We start from the raw sequence: 21019 nt of genomic DNA, 5'->3' as shown, positions 1-21019 counted from the left end.
AGTGTAACACAATATGCCCACACGGAGCAGCTGACGGTACGTGGGGTGGATCATATGCAACACATGGGGAAATTCCACATCACAAGGCTATCATAAAGCCAATAAAGGCTAATATAAATATAGAGCCACACTCCCATGATAAATTACCCCGTCATATTATATATACAGCGTGGAGGACATCACAAAGGGAGAGGGAAACCCCCCCCCCCCCCAATCTTACCCGTAATCCATGCACCAACCACCGCACCGTCCATCGCTCACCCCGACGCGCGTTTCCTCAGGGGGCGTCGTTTATATTCTATATGCAGCATCAATAGTAATGTTAAAAATAATAAAAATTGGTTATACTCACCCTCTGATGTCCGGATCTCCTCGACGCTGCACCCGGCGGTCCGGTTCCAAAGATGCTGTGCGAGAAGGACCCTTCGTGACGTCACGGTCATGTGACGGCGACGTCACCGCAGGTCCTGGTCGCACAGCAACTCTGACCGGACGGCCGCGTGCAGCGCTGAGACTTCAGAGGGTGAGTATATCATGATTTTTTATTTTTATTCTTTTTTTCACCCCAAATATGGTTCCCAGGGCCTGGAGGAGAGTCTCCTCTCCTCCACCCCGGGTAGGAACCGCACATTAGCCGCTTACTTCCCGCAACGTGGGCACAGCCCCATGCGGGAAGTAAGCGGTTCAATGCATTTCTATGGGTGCAGAATCGCAGTGATTCTGCACAAAGAAGTGACATGCTGCGGGTTTTAAACCGCTGCGTTTCTGCGCGGTTTTTCCCGCAGCATGTGCACAGCGGTTTGCGGTTTCCATAGGGTTTACATGTAAATGGAAACGCTATGGAAACTGCTGCGGACCCGCAGCATCAAAATCACGTTGGTTCCGCGGTAAAAACCGCAAAGTGTGAACCCAGCCTTATAGTCCTAGACCCAGCAATACCAAATAGGTGTACTTTTTTTTGTTTATACATAAATATATGCATTTATTGGTATAACTTTTTGTATGTTGTACTTTGTGATTTCAAAAAAATATTTTTTACATTTTTGTTATTTAGCCCCTCTATGGGACTTTCACTTTCAGTACTCTGATCGCTCGACTAAAGCATTACAATTCATTATACCAGTCAATGATGCTCTGACAGAAGCCGCATGGTCTAACAGGTTTGCCGTAGCAAACCCAGAGGGAACAATCAGCCCCTCACAAGGACATTGCTGGGTTGACGATCATAAGAGGGTGAGTGCTCCCTCTTTCTCATAGCTTCCTTAATCATCGTGACATTTAGGGGGTTAAACGGCCTGAGAGAGGGTGGGCACCCAGTGACAGCTGGGTCTTGGCTATAACTTGCTCTGAGCTCCCAGCGCCGATCACATGGGCACAACTCCTGTGCCCACCTAACCACCATGAAGCAAGTTTACATTTACAACAAAGGTTATGAAGGGGTTAACCACTACTTTACAAGTTCATTTCATGTAATTTAACTGCCATAGATAAGTTCTTTGCTAAATATCTTGCTTTCCCAAAACCTTCTAAACCTGAGCTCCTCTTCTAGTCACATGATATTACAGGAAGGCAGAGGTTTCTCAGCCAGAGATCATGTCAAAATCTCCAAGTTCCTGGCTCTGGAAACTGAAAATTGGGCATTATTTGTTATGAGTGGGCGGTGCTACATTCAGCAGCACACATGCGGTTCCTGTGCATGCTAGTCCCTTGTATTTGTATGTATACAGCATACATACACACAGTGAGCAGTAAGGGATAATCTTTCTTGCCAGGGCTGGTGTAATGGTGCTTTGTGCATTACTTCTATTCCTTGCAACAGTGTCCTGGACAGGACATTATGCTGATGCTAAGTATGATGCTGGAGATATAGGAGGGGTTTAGGCAAAGTTTCAAGGGGTGTGTTCACTGCTGGCTCACAACACAGCACAAAGGATGCTGGGAAGTGTAGTCAGGAGGGAAAAGAGGAATCAAAGAGGAACTGATAGCTGTGATAGCAGGGCTGGTGCCAGGACACAGAAAGTGAAGACGAAAGGCATAAAACTGGCAGGAAAGGCATATGGGAATCTCTGAGGCTATTACTCTTAAGCAATTATGGCAAAAACAGTAGCTGACTTTGGGTAGAGGACAATCTCTTTAAGCCTGGACTGACATTCTGGTTGTTAGGCCACGTTCACGCCTTCAGTATTTGGTCAGTATTTTACATCAGTATTTGTAAGCCAAAATCAGGAGTGGAACAATCAGAGGAAAAGTAGAATAGAAACATGTCACCACTTCTGGATTTATCACCCACTCCTGGTTTTGGCTTACAAATACTGAGGTAAAATACTGACCAAATACTGAAGGTGTGAACGTGGGGTTAAAGTTGGTCATTGACCAGGAAACCATGAACAAAGTTGATAGTTATACTGGAGGGGCCAGTGATAGCTAAAATGTTCACTGTCAACAGCCCCTGGGTGAGTATAATCTAACCTCTTTTTCTCCTCTTTCAGGTAACATCGGCGGCTTATCTACAGCATTACAGAATGCTGTAGATAAGCCCCTGATGACGGTGGGCTTACCTCACCTGCGATTTTGGGGGTGACATGTTCCCTTTAAGAGGGCCACTATAATATTCTCACATGTACAATTACTGTATTTTAGGCTATATATTTTAGCTGCTATGTTTGATGGTCCATATTACATTTATGTCAATGTTACTCAACCAGTGGCGCCTACACACCATGTATGCCATAGCATTACTGATACCGGGCACCAGTGCCAGATGCATATGACTGGCAGCTGACACCAAACCTAGCTCATGGGTCAGACACTGGAAACTACAGTCAGGACTGCCAATGTAGACCTTGCACCAAATATACATTACACCACCCTCCTTCCCTATTATACTTTGTGCCATTTTTTAACAATATCTTCCCCTTTACCTCCCTTGTTCCCTAGCCCCATTGATGTTATCAAGGCGCCCCACTACCACCAATACATTACTTCCTTACTTACCTTTTCATCTCAAGCCTATTGATATGAACAAACCAACACCCCCATACACACACTACCACCCCTCCCCTCACACTAATAAACTTTATGTTCTTTACCCTTATACGAGGTACTAGTTCATTCCCAGCATATCTTTACTACAACTCAAACTAATCAGTAATCAAACTGATCACTAATCAAACTAGTCAGTATTATCTTTTCGGCCTTTTTACCCCTCAACTCCGCAGGTCTCTTCTATACGCATATATGTGGCTCTTTATTTTCTTATGCTTTATAACAGTAAGTCTTAAGGCCCCTTCACATTAAGCGACGCTGCAGCGATACCGACAACGATCCGGATCGCTGCAGCGTCGCTGTTTGGTCGCTGGAGAGCTGTCACACAGACAGCTCTCCAGCGACCAACGATGCTGGTAACCAGGGTAAACATCGGGTAACTAAGCGCAGGGCCGCGCTTAGTAACCCGATGTTTACCGTAGTTACCATCCTAAAAGTAAAAAAAAAACAAACAGTACATACTTACCTACAGCCGTCTGTCCTCCAGCGCTGTGCTCTGCACTCCTCCTGTACTGGCTGTGAGCACAGCGGCCGGAAAGCAGAGCGGTGACGTCACCGCTCTGCTTTCCGGCTGACCGACGCTCACAGCCAGTACAGGAGGAGTGCAGAGCACAGTGCTGGAGGACAGACGGCTGTAGGTAAGTATGTAGTGTTTTTTTTTTTTACTTTTAGGATGGTAACCAGGGTAAACATCGGGTTACTAAGCGCGGCCCTGCGCTTAGTTACCCGATGTTTACCCTGGTTACCAGTGAAGACATCGCTGGATCGGTGTCACACACGCCGATCCAGCGATGTCAGCAGGAGTCCAGCGACGAAATAAAGTTTTGGACTTTATTCAGCGACCAACGATCTCCCAGCAGGGGCCTGATCGTTGGTCGCTGTCACACATAACGATTTCATTAACGATATCGTTGCTACGTCACAAAAAGCAACAATATCGTTAACAATATCATTATGTGTGAAGGTACCTTTAGTCTAATGTTGTTCAGATTTTGTCTTAATCGTTGATCTATGATTGATCAGCTGTAGGTTTGTACAATACACAGATTATGTTTGCTTTGTTTCTAGCAAATTTGAGAAAGATCTGGGCTCGAGTCAAAACATTAAGAAATTGCTTGGAAAACATTTTTTTCCTTTTTTTTTGTCATTTATCACTGTGGTGAACTTTCGTGCAAAATTATAAACATACATATTTACGAGTGCGGCTGTATACTATATGCTCAAATATACATTAGGCATTTAGGCGGATTTCATTTGTTCCTATTAGTGGCTGGTTTGTAAATGCAACATTTATTTTACTTTCATCATAACTTCGATTTTTGCTTTAATGTCAATGGTATACATACGTGGTCAAAATTGTTGGTACCCCTCGTTTAATGACAGAAAAAAACACAATGGTCATAGAAATAACTTGAATCTGACAAAAGTAATAATAAATAAAAAATCTATGAAAATGAACAAATAAAAGTTAAACATTGCTTTTCAACCATGCTTACACAGAACTTTAAAAAAAAATAAAACTCATGAAATAGGCCTGGACAGAAATGATGGTACCCTTAACTTAATATTTTGTTGCACAACCTTTTGAGGCAATCGCTGCAATCAAACGATTCCTGTAACTGTCAATGAACCTTCTGCACCTCTCGACAGGTATTTTGGCCGACTCCTCAAGAGCAAACTGCTCCAGTTGTCTCGTGCTTGAAGGTTGCATTTTCCAGACTGCATGTTTCAGCTATTTCCAAAGATGCTCAATAGGATTTAGGTCAGGGCTCATAGAAGGTCACTTCAGAATAGTCCAATGTTTTCCTCTTAGCCATTCTTGGTTTTTTTTAAGATGTGTGTTTTGGTCATTATCCTGTTGTAAGACCCATGACCTGCAACTGAGACCAAGCTTTCTGACAGTGGGCAGCACATTTCTCTCTAGAATCCCTTGATAGTCTTGAGATTTCATTGTACCCTGCGCCAGATGCAGCAAAGCAGCCCAGAACATAACAGAGCCTCCTCCATGATTCACAGGAGGGACAGTGATCTTTTCTTGATATGCTTCATTTTTCCATCTGTGAAAATAGAGCTGATGTGCCTTGCCAAAAAGTTCAATTTTTGTATCATCTGTCTTTAGGACATTCTCCCAGAAGCTTTGTGGCTTGTCAACATGTAGTATGGCAAATTCCGGTCTGGCTTTTTTATGATTTTTTTTCAGCAATGATGTCCTCCTTGGTCGTCTCCCATGAAGTCCACTTTGGCTCACACAACGATGGATGGTGCGATCTGACACTGATGTTCCTTGAGCTTGAAGTTCACCCTTAATCTGTTTAGAAGTTTTTCTGGGCTCTTTTGTTACCATTCATATTATCTGTGTCTTTGATTTGTCATAAATTTTCCTCCAGCGGCCACATTCCAGGGAGGTTTTCTACAGCCCCACGGATCTTATATTTCTGAATAATATGTGATACTGTAGTCACAGGAACATCTAGCTGCTTGGACATGGTCTTATAACTTTTACCTTTAACATGTTTGTCTATAATTTTCTTTCTAATCTCCTGAGACAACTCTTTCCTTTGCTTTCTCTGGTCCATGTTGAGTGTGATACACACCATGTCACCAAACAGCACAGTGAGTATCTGTAGCCCTATATACAGGTCCACTCACCGATTCCAAGATTGTAGACACCTGTGATGCTAGTTAGTGGACACACCTTGATTTACCATGTCCCTTTTGTCACATTTTCAGGGGTACAGTCATTTCTGGCCAGGCCCATTTCATGAGTTTTATTTTTTTTTTACTTTCATTTGTTCATTTTCACAGATTTTTCATTTATTATTACTTTTGTCAGATTCAAGTTATTTTTGTGACCATTGTGGGTTTTTCTGTCATTAAATGAGGGGTACCAACAATTTTGACCACGTGTGTAACAACATAATGTGGAATATGCCTCTTGCACTAAAGCATTATCTCCGTATAAAAAAGGAATGGCACACTATAGGTGAGAAGTACCTGACCGCTGGGGGGTCTGATAATCCATATTCCTAAAAACCTAGAGACTCTTTGAATGATGCAGTGGTTGAGCACATGAAGTACAATACTTGGCAACCTCCAACAGTCCCATGGACAATTAAGGGGTTGTCTAAACTGTTCTTAAGTGTGTAAAATGGCAAAGTGCTTCTAAAAACTAACAACAATGCAATTCACCTCTTATTAAAAATCCTCTATGTACTATAAAGAATCAAACAATTTTCAATCTTATTTTAATTTTATAGCTTACTAATCGTTGTCTAGGTTACTGGCCACCGCTGCATTGTATGAATGGTGTCTGGTATCCCATGCTATGAGCATGCCCCCACAGGCTATTTGCTATATAGCTTGCAAGTTCATCTCTGAAGCTCGCCAACGGCTTCTACTTACATGGGACAATGGGACGGCACACTGTTAGGACGTGCAGTGTGACAATTCTACCGGTGTGGACTGTTAGTCTTCAGCAGCACACATCTCCCCTGCACACAGGAGGCCTGGAGCCAGAGGAGTGGTGCGCTCTTGAAGAGAGCGGATTAAACAACCCCTTTAATCAAACAGTGGTGCGCCTGCTACTGGGAGCTATTCAGCTCTTTACCAGGCACCAGTCATCATATGATGTGTATAATGTAAATCTGGATTATTCAGGAACCACAATGCAATGTACAGCATCAAGGGACTGCAAACAGACAGGGGAGCACAATAAGCTCAGAGCTCATTTAGATCGCACTCAAAAGTTTGCTTATGGTCAGATACAACATATCCTTCACTATTTAACAACTATTTTCATAAATCTACCACTATACAGTTCTACTTGTCCAGATAGGAGTCACCTGGCTTTACCCCTGACACAGCAAGTAAAGGTATTCAAGGGACAGCAAATCCACATCCTGTGCATCTGTGAACTTCAATCAGCAGTCGGTAATGAAAATAATAACAACCAAGCCGAATACCTGGGTGCACGACTTCCCCTCATAATGCAAATACTAACAGTTTTATGCTTAAAACAGCAGAAACCAAAACGTTATGGACAGATCATTCCAGGACACGAGGGCAGAGAACGGCACATGGGCAAGAAGAAGAACCTGAGTGCAGGGCTGTTCTAGACTACAAGACCAAACTGCCGAGTAAGGGAACACTTCTTCCTATACTTTTTATTATTAATGCTCAATAAAGCCAGGAGAAAGTCCCCAACACTACATAGCTGGAAAGTAAGGCACGCAGAGCATAGCTCCTAACCAGGCAATTCATTATTTAGCAGAGGTACATCTATCATTGAGTGGGTTCCTGCCATCATAGATGAAAGTATCCCAAACTTTCACAGCCCTGTTATAAAGAAAATGATTACACTTTCCTATCTTCAGCAGGAAAGATGGAGACAAAAACACTTATATAAAAGCAACACTAAAGGATGAAGGACTGACTACAAACAGGTCTACTATCTGCAGCGATCCACTGGCCACATCTTGGTTATCGAGACACAGACACTTTAGTTTTACTGCAGAGATGGCGATTCAGATCTTTATCATGAAATGAATTAGACCAACACATGCACCCAAATATGATAAGTCCATAAAACCCCCCATAGTTGTAATGGTTCCATGGATATTCCACTATATTCATTACACTATGGGGCACCAAGATGGCTCAGTGATTAACACGGCCCTGGGTTCAAATCCCACCAAGGAAAACGTTTGCAAGTTCTCTCAATACTCCCGTTTCCTCCTACACGCCAAAGACATACTGATAAGGAATTTAGATTATAAACCCCACTATATAAGTGAGTAAAGAAAATAAATAAATATAGTCCATGGTGAGAAAAATTTAGAAAGAAATCAATATAGCCCGAGTTCTGGTTTCTATGAGTTTATAGAGCCATATTCATCAACACAGTAGATGAGAAGTGTAATTATAAGCCCACCTCGTCTTTGTCTGCATCTTCGTCCACTTCATACACATGAACTGGAAGCTTCTCCGGTTTGGTCCCTTTGCTATAAGAAGGAGAGCACAGATATTGACATAAGAGCTGTACAGTATGCCTCTTGCACTAAAGCATTATCTCCGTATAAAAAAGGAATGGCACACTATAGGTGAGAAGTACCTGACCGCTGGGGGGTCTGATAATCCATATTCCTAAAAACCTAGAGACTCTTTGAATGATGCAGTGGTTGAGCACATGAAGTACAATACTTGGCAACCTCCAACAGTCCCATGGACAATTAAAGGGGTTGTCTAAACTGTTCTTAAGTGTGTAAAATGGCAAAGTGCTTCTAAAAACTAACAACAATGCAATTCACCTCTTATTAAAAATCCTTTATGTACTATAAAGAATCAAACGATTTTCAATTTTATAGCTTACTAATCGTTGTCTAGGTTACTGGCCACCGCTGCATTGTATGAATGGTGTCTGGTATCCCATGCTATGAGCATGCCCCCACGTTCAGGATTTCTTGCAGAAATTTCCTGAGCAAAACTGGACATTCTCTGCAAGAAATCCGCGTGCGTTTTTGACGCGTTTTTTGTGCGTTTTTGACGCTTTTTTCTGGAGCTTCCCAATGCATTAAATAGCGGGAAAAACACAAAAAATCCGCAAAATTAATGAACATGGTGCATTTTTTACCGCAATGCGTTTTTTTTGCGGGGAAAAAATGCATCATGTGCACAAAAACTGCAGAATGCATTCTAAATGATGGGATGCATAATGTATGCGTTTTTATAGCGTAAAAACGCAAAAAAAAAACGCAACGTGTGAACACAGCCTTAAACACAGATATCAGTTACTTTCTCACTGTCTGTGGCCAGATAAGAAATAGCTGGAAAATTACTAAAATAAATAAATAAAGGAGGTCATGCTCCCTGATCTGCTATAAACAGGATATACTATTAGATTATACTTACTGGCTGCAACGCTTGATCTGAGCTCAGCAATGGCACTCATGAGAAGGAACGTTATTGAGCTGGTCGTTTATTAGCACAAGCTAAACAACATTTTTACTATTTTGCAACGTAACCGGCAAAATCAAAAGTCATATCATCATCATGCCTTTAGAACACCCGCAGTTTCCTGGCAAGTTTTGTGTGACAGGTAATCAGCTCTGATCGAAAACAATTCCTGGAAAGCTGCAAACACTTCGGCAAGGATTTTACCCCTGAACTCTTGCCTTCTTGGCACCAACTCGGTTTCTTACATACATGTACTCATTGCATTAAAGGGATTCTCTAGTGAAGACAAGTTATCACTTATTCTGCAGAATAACTTATTGATAGGTGGGTGTACATACAGACAGGTTTGGAAACACCTGTGCTTTAATTGGGGCAGGCTAAAAGTTTTTTTTTTTTTTTACTTTTAGCCTGCCCCAATAAAAGCACAGGTGTTTCCAAATATGCTTCTGCCCCTTCTTTTTAGTACTTTAGGAGGATCTCGGCAATTGGCCTCCACCAATCAAATCTTCTGATCAGTATGTAAAGATATGTTTAAAATAAAAAAGTGCAGTCACTCTTTTGAGAACCAGATAGCTCCTTTGATGATGTGACTGACGTGTGACTATTTGTGATTCCAGAGTTGTAGGTGTGTGAACAGCTGCATGAGATGCGACAAACTCGGGATGAGAATCTCAGCAGGAACAAGTCTAAATTTATCACAAATTACTATATAAAGTATGCAGCAGATCTGCTTTTAGCAATATTTATGACTACAAAGCAATGACTTGAAGGCCAGAATAGGATAAAAGCACAAAGCCATCTCTGGAGAAGCAGAGACATTTCCTAGAGGACTGGCATTGATTAGACTTTAATTGCCGCCTCGAAGCATTGCACAAAGAGATTCTTAAGACAGCTTCCATACCAAAGACCAATTCATGTACGTTCGCTATGGAGGCATCTAGTACATTCCAGTAATAATATATTCCAAACTCAGAACTCTTGTCAAAACAGGAAACATCCTACTCTGTATCTCTCCGAGATGGCGGTCGCTATCCACGTAGATCTGTTTCTATAATCTTATCTTGGTAATTCCATATCACTGGTCTATGTTTGGCCAAAACATCACATGATTTATACACTATATTGGATATTATATTTTTCTACACTTTTTATTCAAGAGTGCCGGTTCTCTCCTACATGAATATTTATGGGTTGCGATCCTATCTGAGAACCTATATACCTAAGGAGTGCCATATTCCACAATTACAGGAAATATACTACTTACAGGAGTGATTCATTACTGGTAAATTCTGATCTTATCAAACATTGGTTAATGCTATTTGTGCAAAGTACAATAATAAAACCATCAAATAAGCACCTATATAAGGACACATTCTGAAAAAGTCTGACTTTGCGCAAAAAAGAAACCAAAATGTCTAAGATCTGGGAGTTTTCCCATCTAGGACTTTTAGGGAATATCCACAGGATATTGATATGTTTCGATCATCAGGGCCCCTTTCTCAAACTTGATGCAAGTTCTAGACTTGGGACCCGCTTCTAGCAGACAATTTTGGCACATCCTGTGGATATACCATAAATGTTTGAGAAGATAACCTGTGAAAGGTTGTTCAAGCACCATTCATTAACCTGCCTGGGATAATACTACAGATAGCTTCATTAGATTAGAAAAGGTTCATGCGTCCCAGTATGTATGTTTGGATGCGCCAGTATCGGCACCAGAATAACCTATTAAACAGCCACAGAAAAGGTGATAATTGATCAGGGATAGGATGACCACAAATCATAGTGCAGGAGTACAGGTCTCCACGGTCTCTTACGCAAAATTTGAAATAGGACCCCACCGGTCTAGGCCTCCCCTAAGGAATCACACCCATGTAGCGATGGGCAAGCACTCAATCTTTTTCAGTTGCCTTTACATTTACTTCATTGACATGAGTAATAGCTAGAGGCAATGCAACTGGTTTGGATGCAGAAATGACTAGGTGATAAAAAAAAATCTAAAAGGGAAAACGATGCAGGTTGAGCTTCATACGGAGTCATGATGTAGGAAACTAAAAATGTGCAGAATGTGTGGTTTTTATTCTATTTGAAAACCGTTTTCTTCTTTTGTTCGCTTCTGCATACACACAATTAACACTTAAGGTACCGTCACATTTAGCGACGCTGCAGCGATCTAGACAACGATGCCGATCGCTGCAGCATCGCTGTGTGGTCGCTGGAGAGCTGTCACACAGACAGCTCTCCAGCGACCAACTATGCAAAGTCCCCTGGTAACCAGGGTAAACATCGGGTTACTAAGCGCAGGGCCACGCTTAGTAACCCGATGTTTACTCTGGTTACCAGTGCTAATGTAAAAAAAAAACAAACACTACATACTTACATTCCGGTTCCTGTCCCCCGGCGCTGTGCTTTCCTGCACTGACTGTGAGCGCCGGCTGGCCGTAAAGCACAGCGGTGACGTCACCGCTGTAATCTGCTTTACGGCTGGCCGGTGCTGACAGTGCAGGGAAGCAGAACGCCGAGGGACGCGACAGACACCGGAATGTAAGTATGTAGTGTTTGTTTTTTTTTACATTTACACTGGTAACCAGGGTAAACATCGGGTTACTGAGCGCGGCCCTGCGCTTAGTAACCCAATGTTTACCCTGGTTACCAGTGAAGATATCGCTGAATCGGAGTCACACATGCCGATTCAGCTATGTCTGCGGGAGTCCAGCGACGAAATAAAATTCTGGACTTTCTGCTCCGACCAACGATGTCACAGCAGGATCCAGATCGCTGCTGCGTGTCAAACACAATGATATCGCTATCCAGGACACTGCAACATCACGGATCGCTGTGAAGTTGGTCAGTGTGAAGGTACCTTTAGTTTATGTTAACAGTCACTTTTCACTTGGAAAATGAGTAAATGAGGTGTTGTAGACCTAGAAATACACCATGAATGTGTCTTTTGCTCAGTTATCCCATAATCCCCTATCAATAAGATAGTGGATAACTACCCGATCAATAGGATCTCCACCGATCCCAAGAAACAGGAATCTGAAGAGCCTTTTTTCAGTGTAGTAGTGGTCAATCATGCTCAATGCAACCCCATTCATTCTTGTGGGAGTGCTAAGGACCAGCCGAGCGCAGTGCTTGCCTATCTCTGGTGATAATTAAGAATAGTTTGGGAATGCGCATGATCAAGCACCACTACGTTGACACGGGACCTTCAGAAACTTGGCATCAGTGGCCGGGAAGTTGTCCATTATAAAATACTCCTTTAAAAGCATTACTGTACCAAATTAAAACATTCAGAAACCTCCCTTCACCGCACCTTGCTAAATTGAGATTCCCTGGATGTGATTCATTAATGATTTGTAATTTGTTAGTCTGAGTTGTTGCCAACTTGAACAAGGAAAAGAAGCCTAAACTATACAAAACTCCCTCAGGACTCAGAAGAACATCTATGCCACCCACCACATTACACAGAAGCTACGGATTCAGGAGCTGTCAATTTATAAGCACTTGCCTGGGAAGCTGTCGGAAGTCTCCGGAGTACTCTTCATATTTATATGTGACAACATGCCAATCAGAATTGTATGTTTTGATGCACTAAATAGTGAAACAGAAAAAAAAAAGTTATTATTGAATGTACAATTAAGACATGTTTTCAGCTGAGAAAGCAATCCCCTAAAATCCGACTTCTTCAACCTTTGGCCACTCTAGGTGAAACATAGCATTATACACTGGCTATGCCATTACAGAACAGCCTACACTATGCACAATACCACATGTATGCTGTCAAAAGGTTCGCAGTAATGATCTTTCGTCCCCAAGTATTGGTCTGGGTGAAAATAACCGTTGATCGACTTGTTAGATCATAGATCAGGGCTGACTAGACAGAAGTCTGTCAGAATAAATAAACACAGAATGGGGAAGACAAAAAGAAAAAAAAAAAGTTAAAAACTGACAGTACTCTATGATCACTAGAGCTGATGCAGGTCATTATACTCCCCTGATGATTTCGGCAGGATGAAACGTGACGGGAGACGCCATCTATAGCGGAGGCTTCAATTCCATCTCACCTTTTCTGAGAGCTCCTAGGTTTCGTGGATTCTCTCCAACCTGCGGTGAGATCTACCCACACTTGTGGGCCCTCGTAGTATTACGCTGTTCTCAATATGCCAGCGTTTTAATAAATGATTATAGCAAACTACGTAACAACCGCACAACCATAAGGGATGCTCACTAATGGTAATAGTTTGTGGTTTTATTATGCCTCATGAAGCCTTTTATGATATGCTGCTATTGTATTGACAGTAACTAAACACTATGGATATATAAAGAAACTATTTGTGGTGGTTGACCACAGGGACTTTAAAGCTGATCAATGAGCGCACAGGCCTCATGACTGAGCCTCCAGGTATATTAGGGGGCCAGAAATAAATAAATAGATTGTAAAGGTATGTGCTGATAAAAAGCTATTTACATACGCAGCCAATATAGGCTGTGACGCCTAACAAAGCAGGGCTTTGCGTAGTAAAGTTGTACTTTGCACAGATTTGTGATAATACAGTCTCTGCTCTATCTGTGCCTTTCCTTGTCTTTTGGGGTTCCCCCGTCTGGGTATAGCTCAGATCTGGTCCTCACAAGAAATTGAGCTTTGCTTTAGTCCTTCTTGATAGACAGGTCACAGCTCTAGTGATCATATAGTACTGTCAGTTTTTTTCTTTTTGTCTTCCCCATTCTGTGTTTACAAGAGGGCTCACATTTGCACTAGGGGTTTCCCTCACTTCCACATCCCTTTCCCCTTTTCTTTGTAGTTAATATTGAATTTTACAAGACCTAATAAAGGTTAAGTTTTAAACATATCCAATTGCTATCTTCATACATCAATTTATTGATAATCGGCGGAATTCAAATATTCAACAAATAAAATAATATTTCCAGTAAATCATTCACTCGACATAACATTTTATTGACAATTAAATATTTTTTTTTTTACAGAAAAATAATTACGGTAAGTTCATTGTCTCAAATGTTTTAGAGTACACTCCTAAATCTGGACATAAACCAGTGGAGATCACATCTTGTGCAGAGACATTCCCCGAGCAGAAGGTTTAGTTATTTCTCATATCGCTTAGATCGTCCTGGATACCAAGTATAGCAACAAAAGCCCAGAAGAAGGACAAGTCCTCAAGGGAAACTGGTGCTTTTGAAACTTGGCATTGGAATAGGGGAAAAGTGTTTGCGGACAAGGAGCAGTTTTTCTATAGACGTCATGTGTCAAAACAGAAGTGGCGCCATTCTAAGATAGTCCTCATAAAAAACTCGGATCTTCGAGTCCTGCCCTTATAAACGTAGAATGAAAAAATAAACAGACCCATTCTACATATAAACTGATGTCTGGGGGAAACTGATGTAATATACACAGACAGTTTATTTGTTTAAAGACGATGCGTGCCTCAGCCCACCAGCCCAAAGGGCAGCGCTCACAGACTGCAAATTAAGGCAGTGATACCAGGGCAAAATAAGGGACACGTGACATTTGATACTATCCCAATTAAAAGCTTACCTCCGTAACAAAAAGACTCTGAGCCTCCTTCTCTGCATTATCAGGAACTGTTGAACATATATATCGACCCTGTCTCCTTAAGGTAGCAATCTAGAGTAGAGAGAACACGCTTAAAAATCAGCACTCATTAAAATAGGTCACAGAAAACATTACAGAAAATAACGAGAATGAAAAGACAATATTCTCCTTTCGGAAGACCTTTTCTGTGAATATTACTAGTGCTGGAAGACGACAATAATAAATTAGGTGTTAAAAGGGAATCTGTTGTCAGTTTTGAGCCTGCAAATCCGCTAGAGGTGTTTCTAAGGAAACCTGTAGGGATGTTTAAAGGGGTATTTTGTTTGGAAGAAATTGTCACAAATCCCAATGGTAAGACCACCACCGACCACCAGAAAGGGGAACTTTTATCCCTATTAGAATAAAGCTGCTCGACTGCGGCTTCGTTCATGCTCTATGGGACCTGCTGAAGCCCTGTACGCCGCATTTTTGGGAAGTCCCCATGGAGAAAGAATAGAGTGGCGGTGGTGCTGTGAATAGTAGCTCCATAATGCTACTGTGATCTGCGCTTCCTGCTATAAGCACGAACAATACGTTGCCTCTGCTTCAGAGTCATGGCTATAGCATCCACCACTGCTGGGTTCCTGGCTGGGCGCTATGGCACCTACCTAGTCCTACTCTCAGATCAGAAGAGGACATATTTATATCCAGTCTATGTAATGCTGAAACATCAGCTGAAGGTACATGTTGCTCTGGTAGTCTGCAACTATATAAGACTGGATGCAACTATATAAGCTTCACAGCACCATCAGGGCTATCAATGAATGGCTGTCAAAAACAGAAGTACCTAGCTTATTTAGAAGGTCCTACGACTTATTAGAGAGGTTCTAAAAAACATTCTGAAATGTGCAGAAAATAGCAATTTCTACAATTTACTAATATACTTTAATTACAAAAGATGCCCTTATCTGAAGATATCTGCACCGATCTCGGGTCCCACAACTTCACTTTCGGCTAGTTCTTGACACAGGACAAAGCTCGTGTCGGCACATCAGTGAAGGGGGTGTCGGACTGTGCGTAAGGGGGCCGGCGGACTGGCTTGTTTCAAAAGCTCAGCCAGCCCCTTTCTGCTTATGCATCGTCTGTAACATACAATTTCGGGGCCCCGGGATGCAGATGTCCTCAGGTCAGGACACCTTTTATAAGTGAATTATAGAAGTTGGATAACATTTTTTAATGCTCATTTAATAATGTTTTATTTCATGTTACAACTCCATTGAGCACTACAAAAAAAAATATGATCATCCTTAAAACACATTCTTCTGTTAATTTGTTTGTAGACACGCATTAACTATATGTTAGCTAAATGTTTTGCATGCCTATGTGTAATAGTAAGACTACAGTGAGGCATATAGAAGAGGAACGATATAGCTCATCACAAAGGTCTGATTTCTGTTTTGAACTGATATTGAGGTGTCTATACACAAGAGAAAAGTGAGCAGAACCAGAGGATTGGCGGCCCTGCGCTTAGTAACCCGATGTTTACCCTGGTTACCGGGGACCTCGGGATCGTTGGTCGCTGGAGAGCTGTCTGTGTGACAGCTCTCCAGCGACCAAACAGCGACGCTGCAGCGATCCGGATCGTTGTCGGTATCGCTGCAGCGTCGCTAAAGTGTGACGGTACCTTAACTCTTTCCATACAGACTATCATGGCGAAGAACACCGATTTAATACTACAAGTAAGTACAGGTCACATGCAGCATATCATAATGACGGGAACATGAGAAGCATGACCAAGACCATATATAAATGCAAAAGTAAACATTGGTATTGAAAAATAGATAAAAACATAAGAAAGTACAGTACAAGGAATCAATAAACGGTTAAGAAAAGTAAAATTGGATGCCCTGAATTCAATTGTCTGCTAGAATGCTTGTGCGTAGTCATAGGTGGCCTTAGTGTAAACTCCAATACATTCCCCAGATGGCTCATCATAATTAGGACATAAAGGGATGTTTTATGCATCAAGCATGAAGCGTAGCACCAGAATGTCATCCTAATCCCCACTGGCACTTGTGCTTCTTTACTATTATTTTTAAACGAGGACGGATGCAGAGACTTCCAGTACCTTTGTACTCGTGAGGGCCTGGCTTCCTGCTTCTAGGGCCACCGATTCTTACATTGTTATCTCTATAATATTAAACAAATAGCTGGGGTAAAAATAAATGGCAGGAAGCCTTCACCGAGGAAATGGATTGAACAGACTTTCAGAAGGTAAAAGAAGAGACACTTGTATATTACAACTATTTGTTGTGTTCCTTGTACAGGAATGTAGACTGTTTATTTTATATCTATGCAAGAGACAGGTGTGGACCTTCTGATACGTGCACAACATTAGGTTGGTGGCATTAAACAATGTGGCTAATTATTGGCGAATGCATCAAGATGTAATCGATTATATCTTCCGCTACGGTCATATTAAGATTTTAAAGCATCACTTCATGGCCATAAAAGATGCCCAATGAATTGTTAAAGCAAATTTCCAACCTAGTAGATGGTCGCTACAGTGGGCCATCTTAACCTTGCTTTCACAGCACAGGTAAGGTGGGGGTAAGGGTCAGATTTATCATTGCATTACTCGTGCCACTGTGACTACTAGCTGACATGCAAGAGGATCAGAACACCGGCCCCAGTGGAGGAGGCAGCAGTAAATGGAGGGCACCAGGGTGATTATATGTGAGAAATATTGTGGAGGGATGCTTTAAAATGGCAAACTGAACAGCTGCCCACCTTCCCAACAGGAGTTTAGGTGTGCCGCTATCGCTTTCCACTTCTGAAAAGGAATGTGTGAGCAGTAATTTAGGACGAAATATTTCAGTCATCAACTCCTATCTCCAATAAGTGCAATTTATACTATAACATGGGAAGCATAGGAAGAAGTCACACTGACAATAACCTTGTCCTTTCCACTCTACAGACATTTTTTGCATCAATCCATATTTACACTGACAGGAGAAGATAACTTAATATCCTGTATGTATATTATAAATGCACTGCTCATTACCTGAAAATCATCATATGGAAAAAGGAGCATTTCCCGAAGTGCATCATTCAGTATTTGTGTCTTCTTTTGCACAATGACATTCTCATAGTCAATGGGTTCAATAAGCTTTGGCTTTGCCTGAAAAAGAGAACAGATCAAAAGTTAAGCAGCCCATTACTAAGATTACTATTCTAACCGTATAAATGTGCACAAAGGCTACATGGAGCAACCCTACCTAAAACGCCAATGTCCCGACAGGCTTGTGTTTAGGATATACTTGGTTCTCCCCAGATGACAATTCTGAAACATCTTTCCTTTACTCTGTATGGTACCATGCCTTTGTTAACCCCCCTGGAAATGAATCAATAACTTAACAGCAGGGTGCTATCATTCTATTATCTAGAGAGGGTCTCTTAGGCTATGTGCACACGTTCAGGTTTTTTTCGCGCTTTTTCACGCTAAAAACGCTATAAAAACTCATTAAAACCGCATACATTATGCATTCTATCATTTAGAATGCATTCTGCATGTTTTGTGCACATGGATGTGTTTTTTTCCGCGAAAAAAACGCATTGCGGTAAAAAAATGAGCATGTCCATTATTTTTGCGGATTTTCTGCGTTTTTCCCGCAATTCTATGCATTTGGGAAAAAACGAGTGAATAACGCACCAAAAACGCGTGAAAACGCATGTGGATTTCTGGCAGAAATGTCCGGTTTTTGTCAGGAAAATTTCTGCAAGAAATCCTGACGTGTGCACATACCCTAAAGAGTCTGACATTTTTGAGGGTATGTGCACACGTCAGGATTTTCTAGCAGAAATTTCCTGACAAAAACCGGACATTTCTGCCAGAAACCTGCATGCGTTTTTTGTGCGTTTTTTCCCAAATGCATAGAATAGCGGGAAAAACGCAGAAAATCCGCAAAATTAATGAACATGCTGCTTTTTTTTACCGCAATGCGTTTTTTTTGCAGAAAAAAACGCATCATGTGCACAAAACTTGCAGAATGCATTCTAAATGATAGGATGCATATGTGTGCAGTTTGTAATGCGCTTTTATCGCATTAGCACATACCCTTAGCCCTCCTATTAGGACGGTGTGATTACATGTAGAGACAAGCCCCACTGACGCCAGGAAAATGAGTTGTCAAATTATTCATTCATTTCCAAAAACAATAACTGAGGAACATCCTATATAAAAATGCTCTAAAATTAATGTATGAACAATACCAGGATTTACTAAAGACAAACCCAATAAGCAATATGCAGCAATCAGACTACCGTATAAATACTAAGACACAGGTTTGGAGAATGTTAAACTAAAGCTCCTTCATAAAATCAATAAACCCACCAGGCATTAATTTCTAAAAAAAATCTCATTCATTGCTTTTCAAAAGTACACATTTTTGTGGTTTCGCAGCAGTATTTCTCATTGAGTTGTAAAAACAATGATGACAGTTTTTACATTCAGTACAATGACTGTGGTCTACTTACCGTAATAACAATTATCTACAAGCAAGACGTTTAAAGTATGTGCACACGTCAGGATTTCTTGCAGAAATTTTCCTGACAAAAACCGGACATTTCTGCCAGAAATCCGCATGCGTTTTTACTGCGATTTTGACGCGTTTTTGGTGCATTTTTTGTGCGTTTTTTCCCAAATGCATAGAATTGCGGGAAATACGTAGAAAATCCGCAAAAATAATGAACATGCTCATTTTTTTTACCGCGATGCGTTTTTTTCGCAGAAAAAAACGCATCCATGTGCACAAAACATGCAGAATGCATTCTAAATGATAGAATGCATAATGTATGCGTTTTTAATGAGTTTTTATAGAGATTTTAGCGCGAACAAACGCGAAAAAACCTGAACGTGTGCACATGGCCTTAAGCCAGCCATAATTACTAGATAGCAGTCAGCTACATAAGCATTCAGTTAACGTTACCCAATTGCATCCCTCAGATGTTCCTATATGTTTATTTCCATGGAGAGAATGGGGATAAGCCCCTGATCTGGAATCCAATATGGACACTGTGATCATTAGAGGGACTGTCAGGCCGACACAACACATGCTGACAACTGGTCTTAAATTCTTAATCTTATCGAAATGGTCCGTTTTACTTAATATGGATACGACAATCTGCAGATGTGCTGTCATTCCCCACATCATTGTAGTCTAAAGCATCTATGCTCACAGTAATGGCCTATTCAAAAGTCAGTATATTGGGACCGTAATTCATGAGTATATGTCAGTCAAACCAGGCTCCAAAACACAGAACAAATGTGACGGGTCACTGCTGATTTTGGCTTGTAAATGCTAACAATGTGTGAATAATGCCCAATAGACCAGCACACTATGCAGTTGACACTGCCACAGCTAGAACAACAAATGCAATGTATAAATTGTCCTATTTGCTTCCCAAAAAGTAGCACAACACAACTGCAGAAAAAAACTGTTATAAAATGTTTTTTTTGGTTGTTTGAGCGAAAAACACACACAGAAAAGACTAATTTGACACAGTAGAGAACCTTATTAAATAAAATACATACATTTTACTTTAGTCTGGTAGAACATAATGTATTTAAAGGGACTGTTCAAAACAAGTACATGCGTTTGGTGCTTCACGGCAGGGCCAATCATTTTTAAACACACCTTCCCACCTGCTTGTTTTCCATCTATCTCCTCTCTGGTAAGGCTCTATGAACCCAGAGCTGTCAATCATAGAAGAGGGAGATAGCGGGAAAAGGAGCAGGTGGGAAGTTGTATGGAGCATGGAGCACTGACTGCCTGTACGTGGTTTGAACAATCATTCTGTGCCGACAGAGTCCCTTTAACACACTGGGCACTGTTCTTATGGAAATCATCACAGCTAACTCAAAGTCACTGAATAAGACGCACATGAGGCAGACAACAGCTGAGCTGTACAGAAAAATTGGAACCCATCAAGCCATAATGACCGATAACAGTAACTTCCAAGTATTATCAAAATGATCCAAGTTCTATCAACATTCAAATCTGAAAAAGCCAACTAAATTCCTCAAGTGAACGGCCCATGTCAAGAAGTTCATACAATCCAGATTAACATTTCTGCTTCAGGGAAAAAAAACCTTCCCCGTGTCCAAACAATTTGAAAACTACAAGTGAATGGTGTAATGAGAGTGCTTGTGAGAATGGCCAGAGCTCAAGGTCATGAACACTGCGCAGGCAATGGCCATTCTTCCATCAGTTTATTCCGCAATGTAACCTTTACCCTTCAATATTACGGTTTATGGAGAACATCTTTCTATTGTGTAATCTATGGCACCAAGTTGTGCAGAACTAGAAATTTGAGCAGAGTCATTTATCAGTGCCTACGTAAATCCATGCTGATGCCCAACGCCAGCAAAACACACAAGAGGACTAATTCCAGGGTCAAAAGAGCTAC

At 41.4% G+C, this 21019-nt stretch overlaps 1 protein-coding gene across 11 annotated transcripts in view; it reads right to left on the bottom strand.

Annotated features, from left to right (window-relative positions):
• The window catches only part of DOCK9 (dedicator of cytokinesis 9), a 350201-nt gene that overhangs the window by 177870 nt on the left and 151312 nt on the right, over positions 1-21019 (bottom strand). For all 11 annotated transcript variants that reach the window (XM_069757992.1, XM_069757993.1, XM_069757997.1 and 8 more), the window contains exons 2-5: positions 17616-17732; positions 14555-14644; positions 12509-12591; positions 7976-8045 (exon numbers count right to left, since the gene is read on the bottom strand). In XM_069757992.1, the coding sequence (XP_069614093.1) occupies positions 7976-8045; positions 12509-12591; positions 14555-14644; positions 17616-17732 (360 nt within the window). The remainder of the gene's footprint in view (positions 1-7975; positions 8046-12508; positions 12592-14554; positions 14645-17615; positions 17733-21019) is intronic.

The sequence above is a fragment of the Ranitomeya imitator genome, chromosome 3 (assembly GCF_032444005.1).
Source record: "Ranitomeya imitator isolate aRanImi1 chromosome 3, aRanImi1.pri, whole genome shotgun sequence".
In the NCBI taxonomy this organism is placed as follows: domain Eukaryota; kingdom Metazoa; phylum Chordata; class Amphibia; order Anura; family Dendrobatidae; genus Ranitomeya; species Ranitomeya imitator.
Note: the sequence above shows the minus strand (reverse complement) of the source record. Positions and strands in the feature narration are given on the sequence as shown.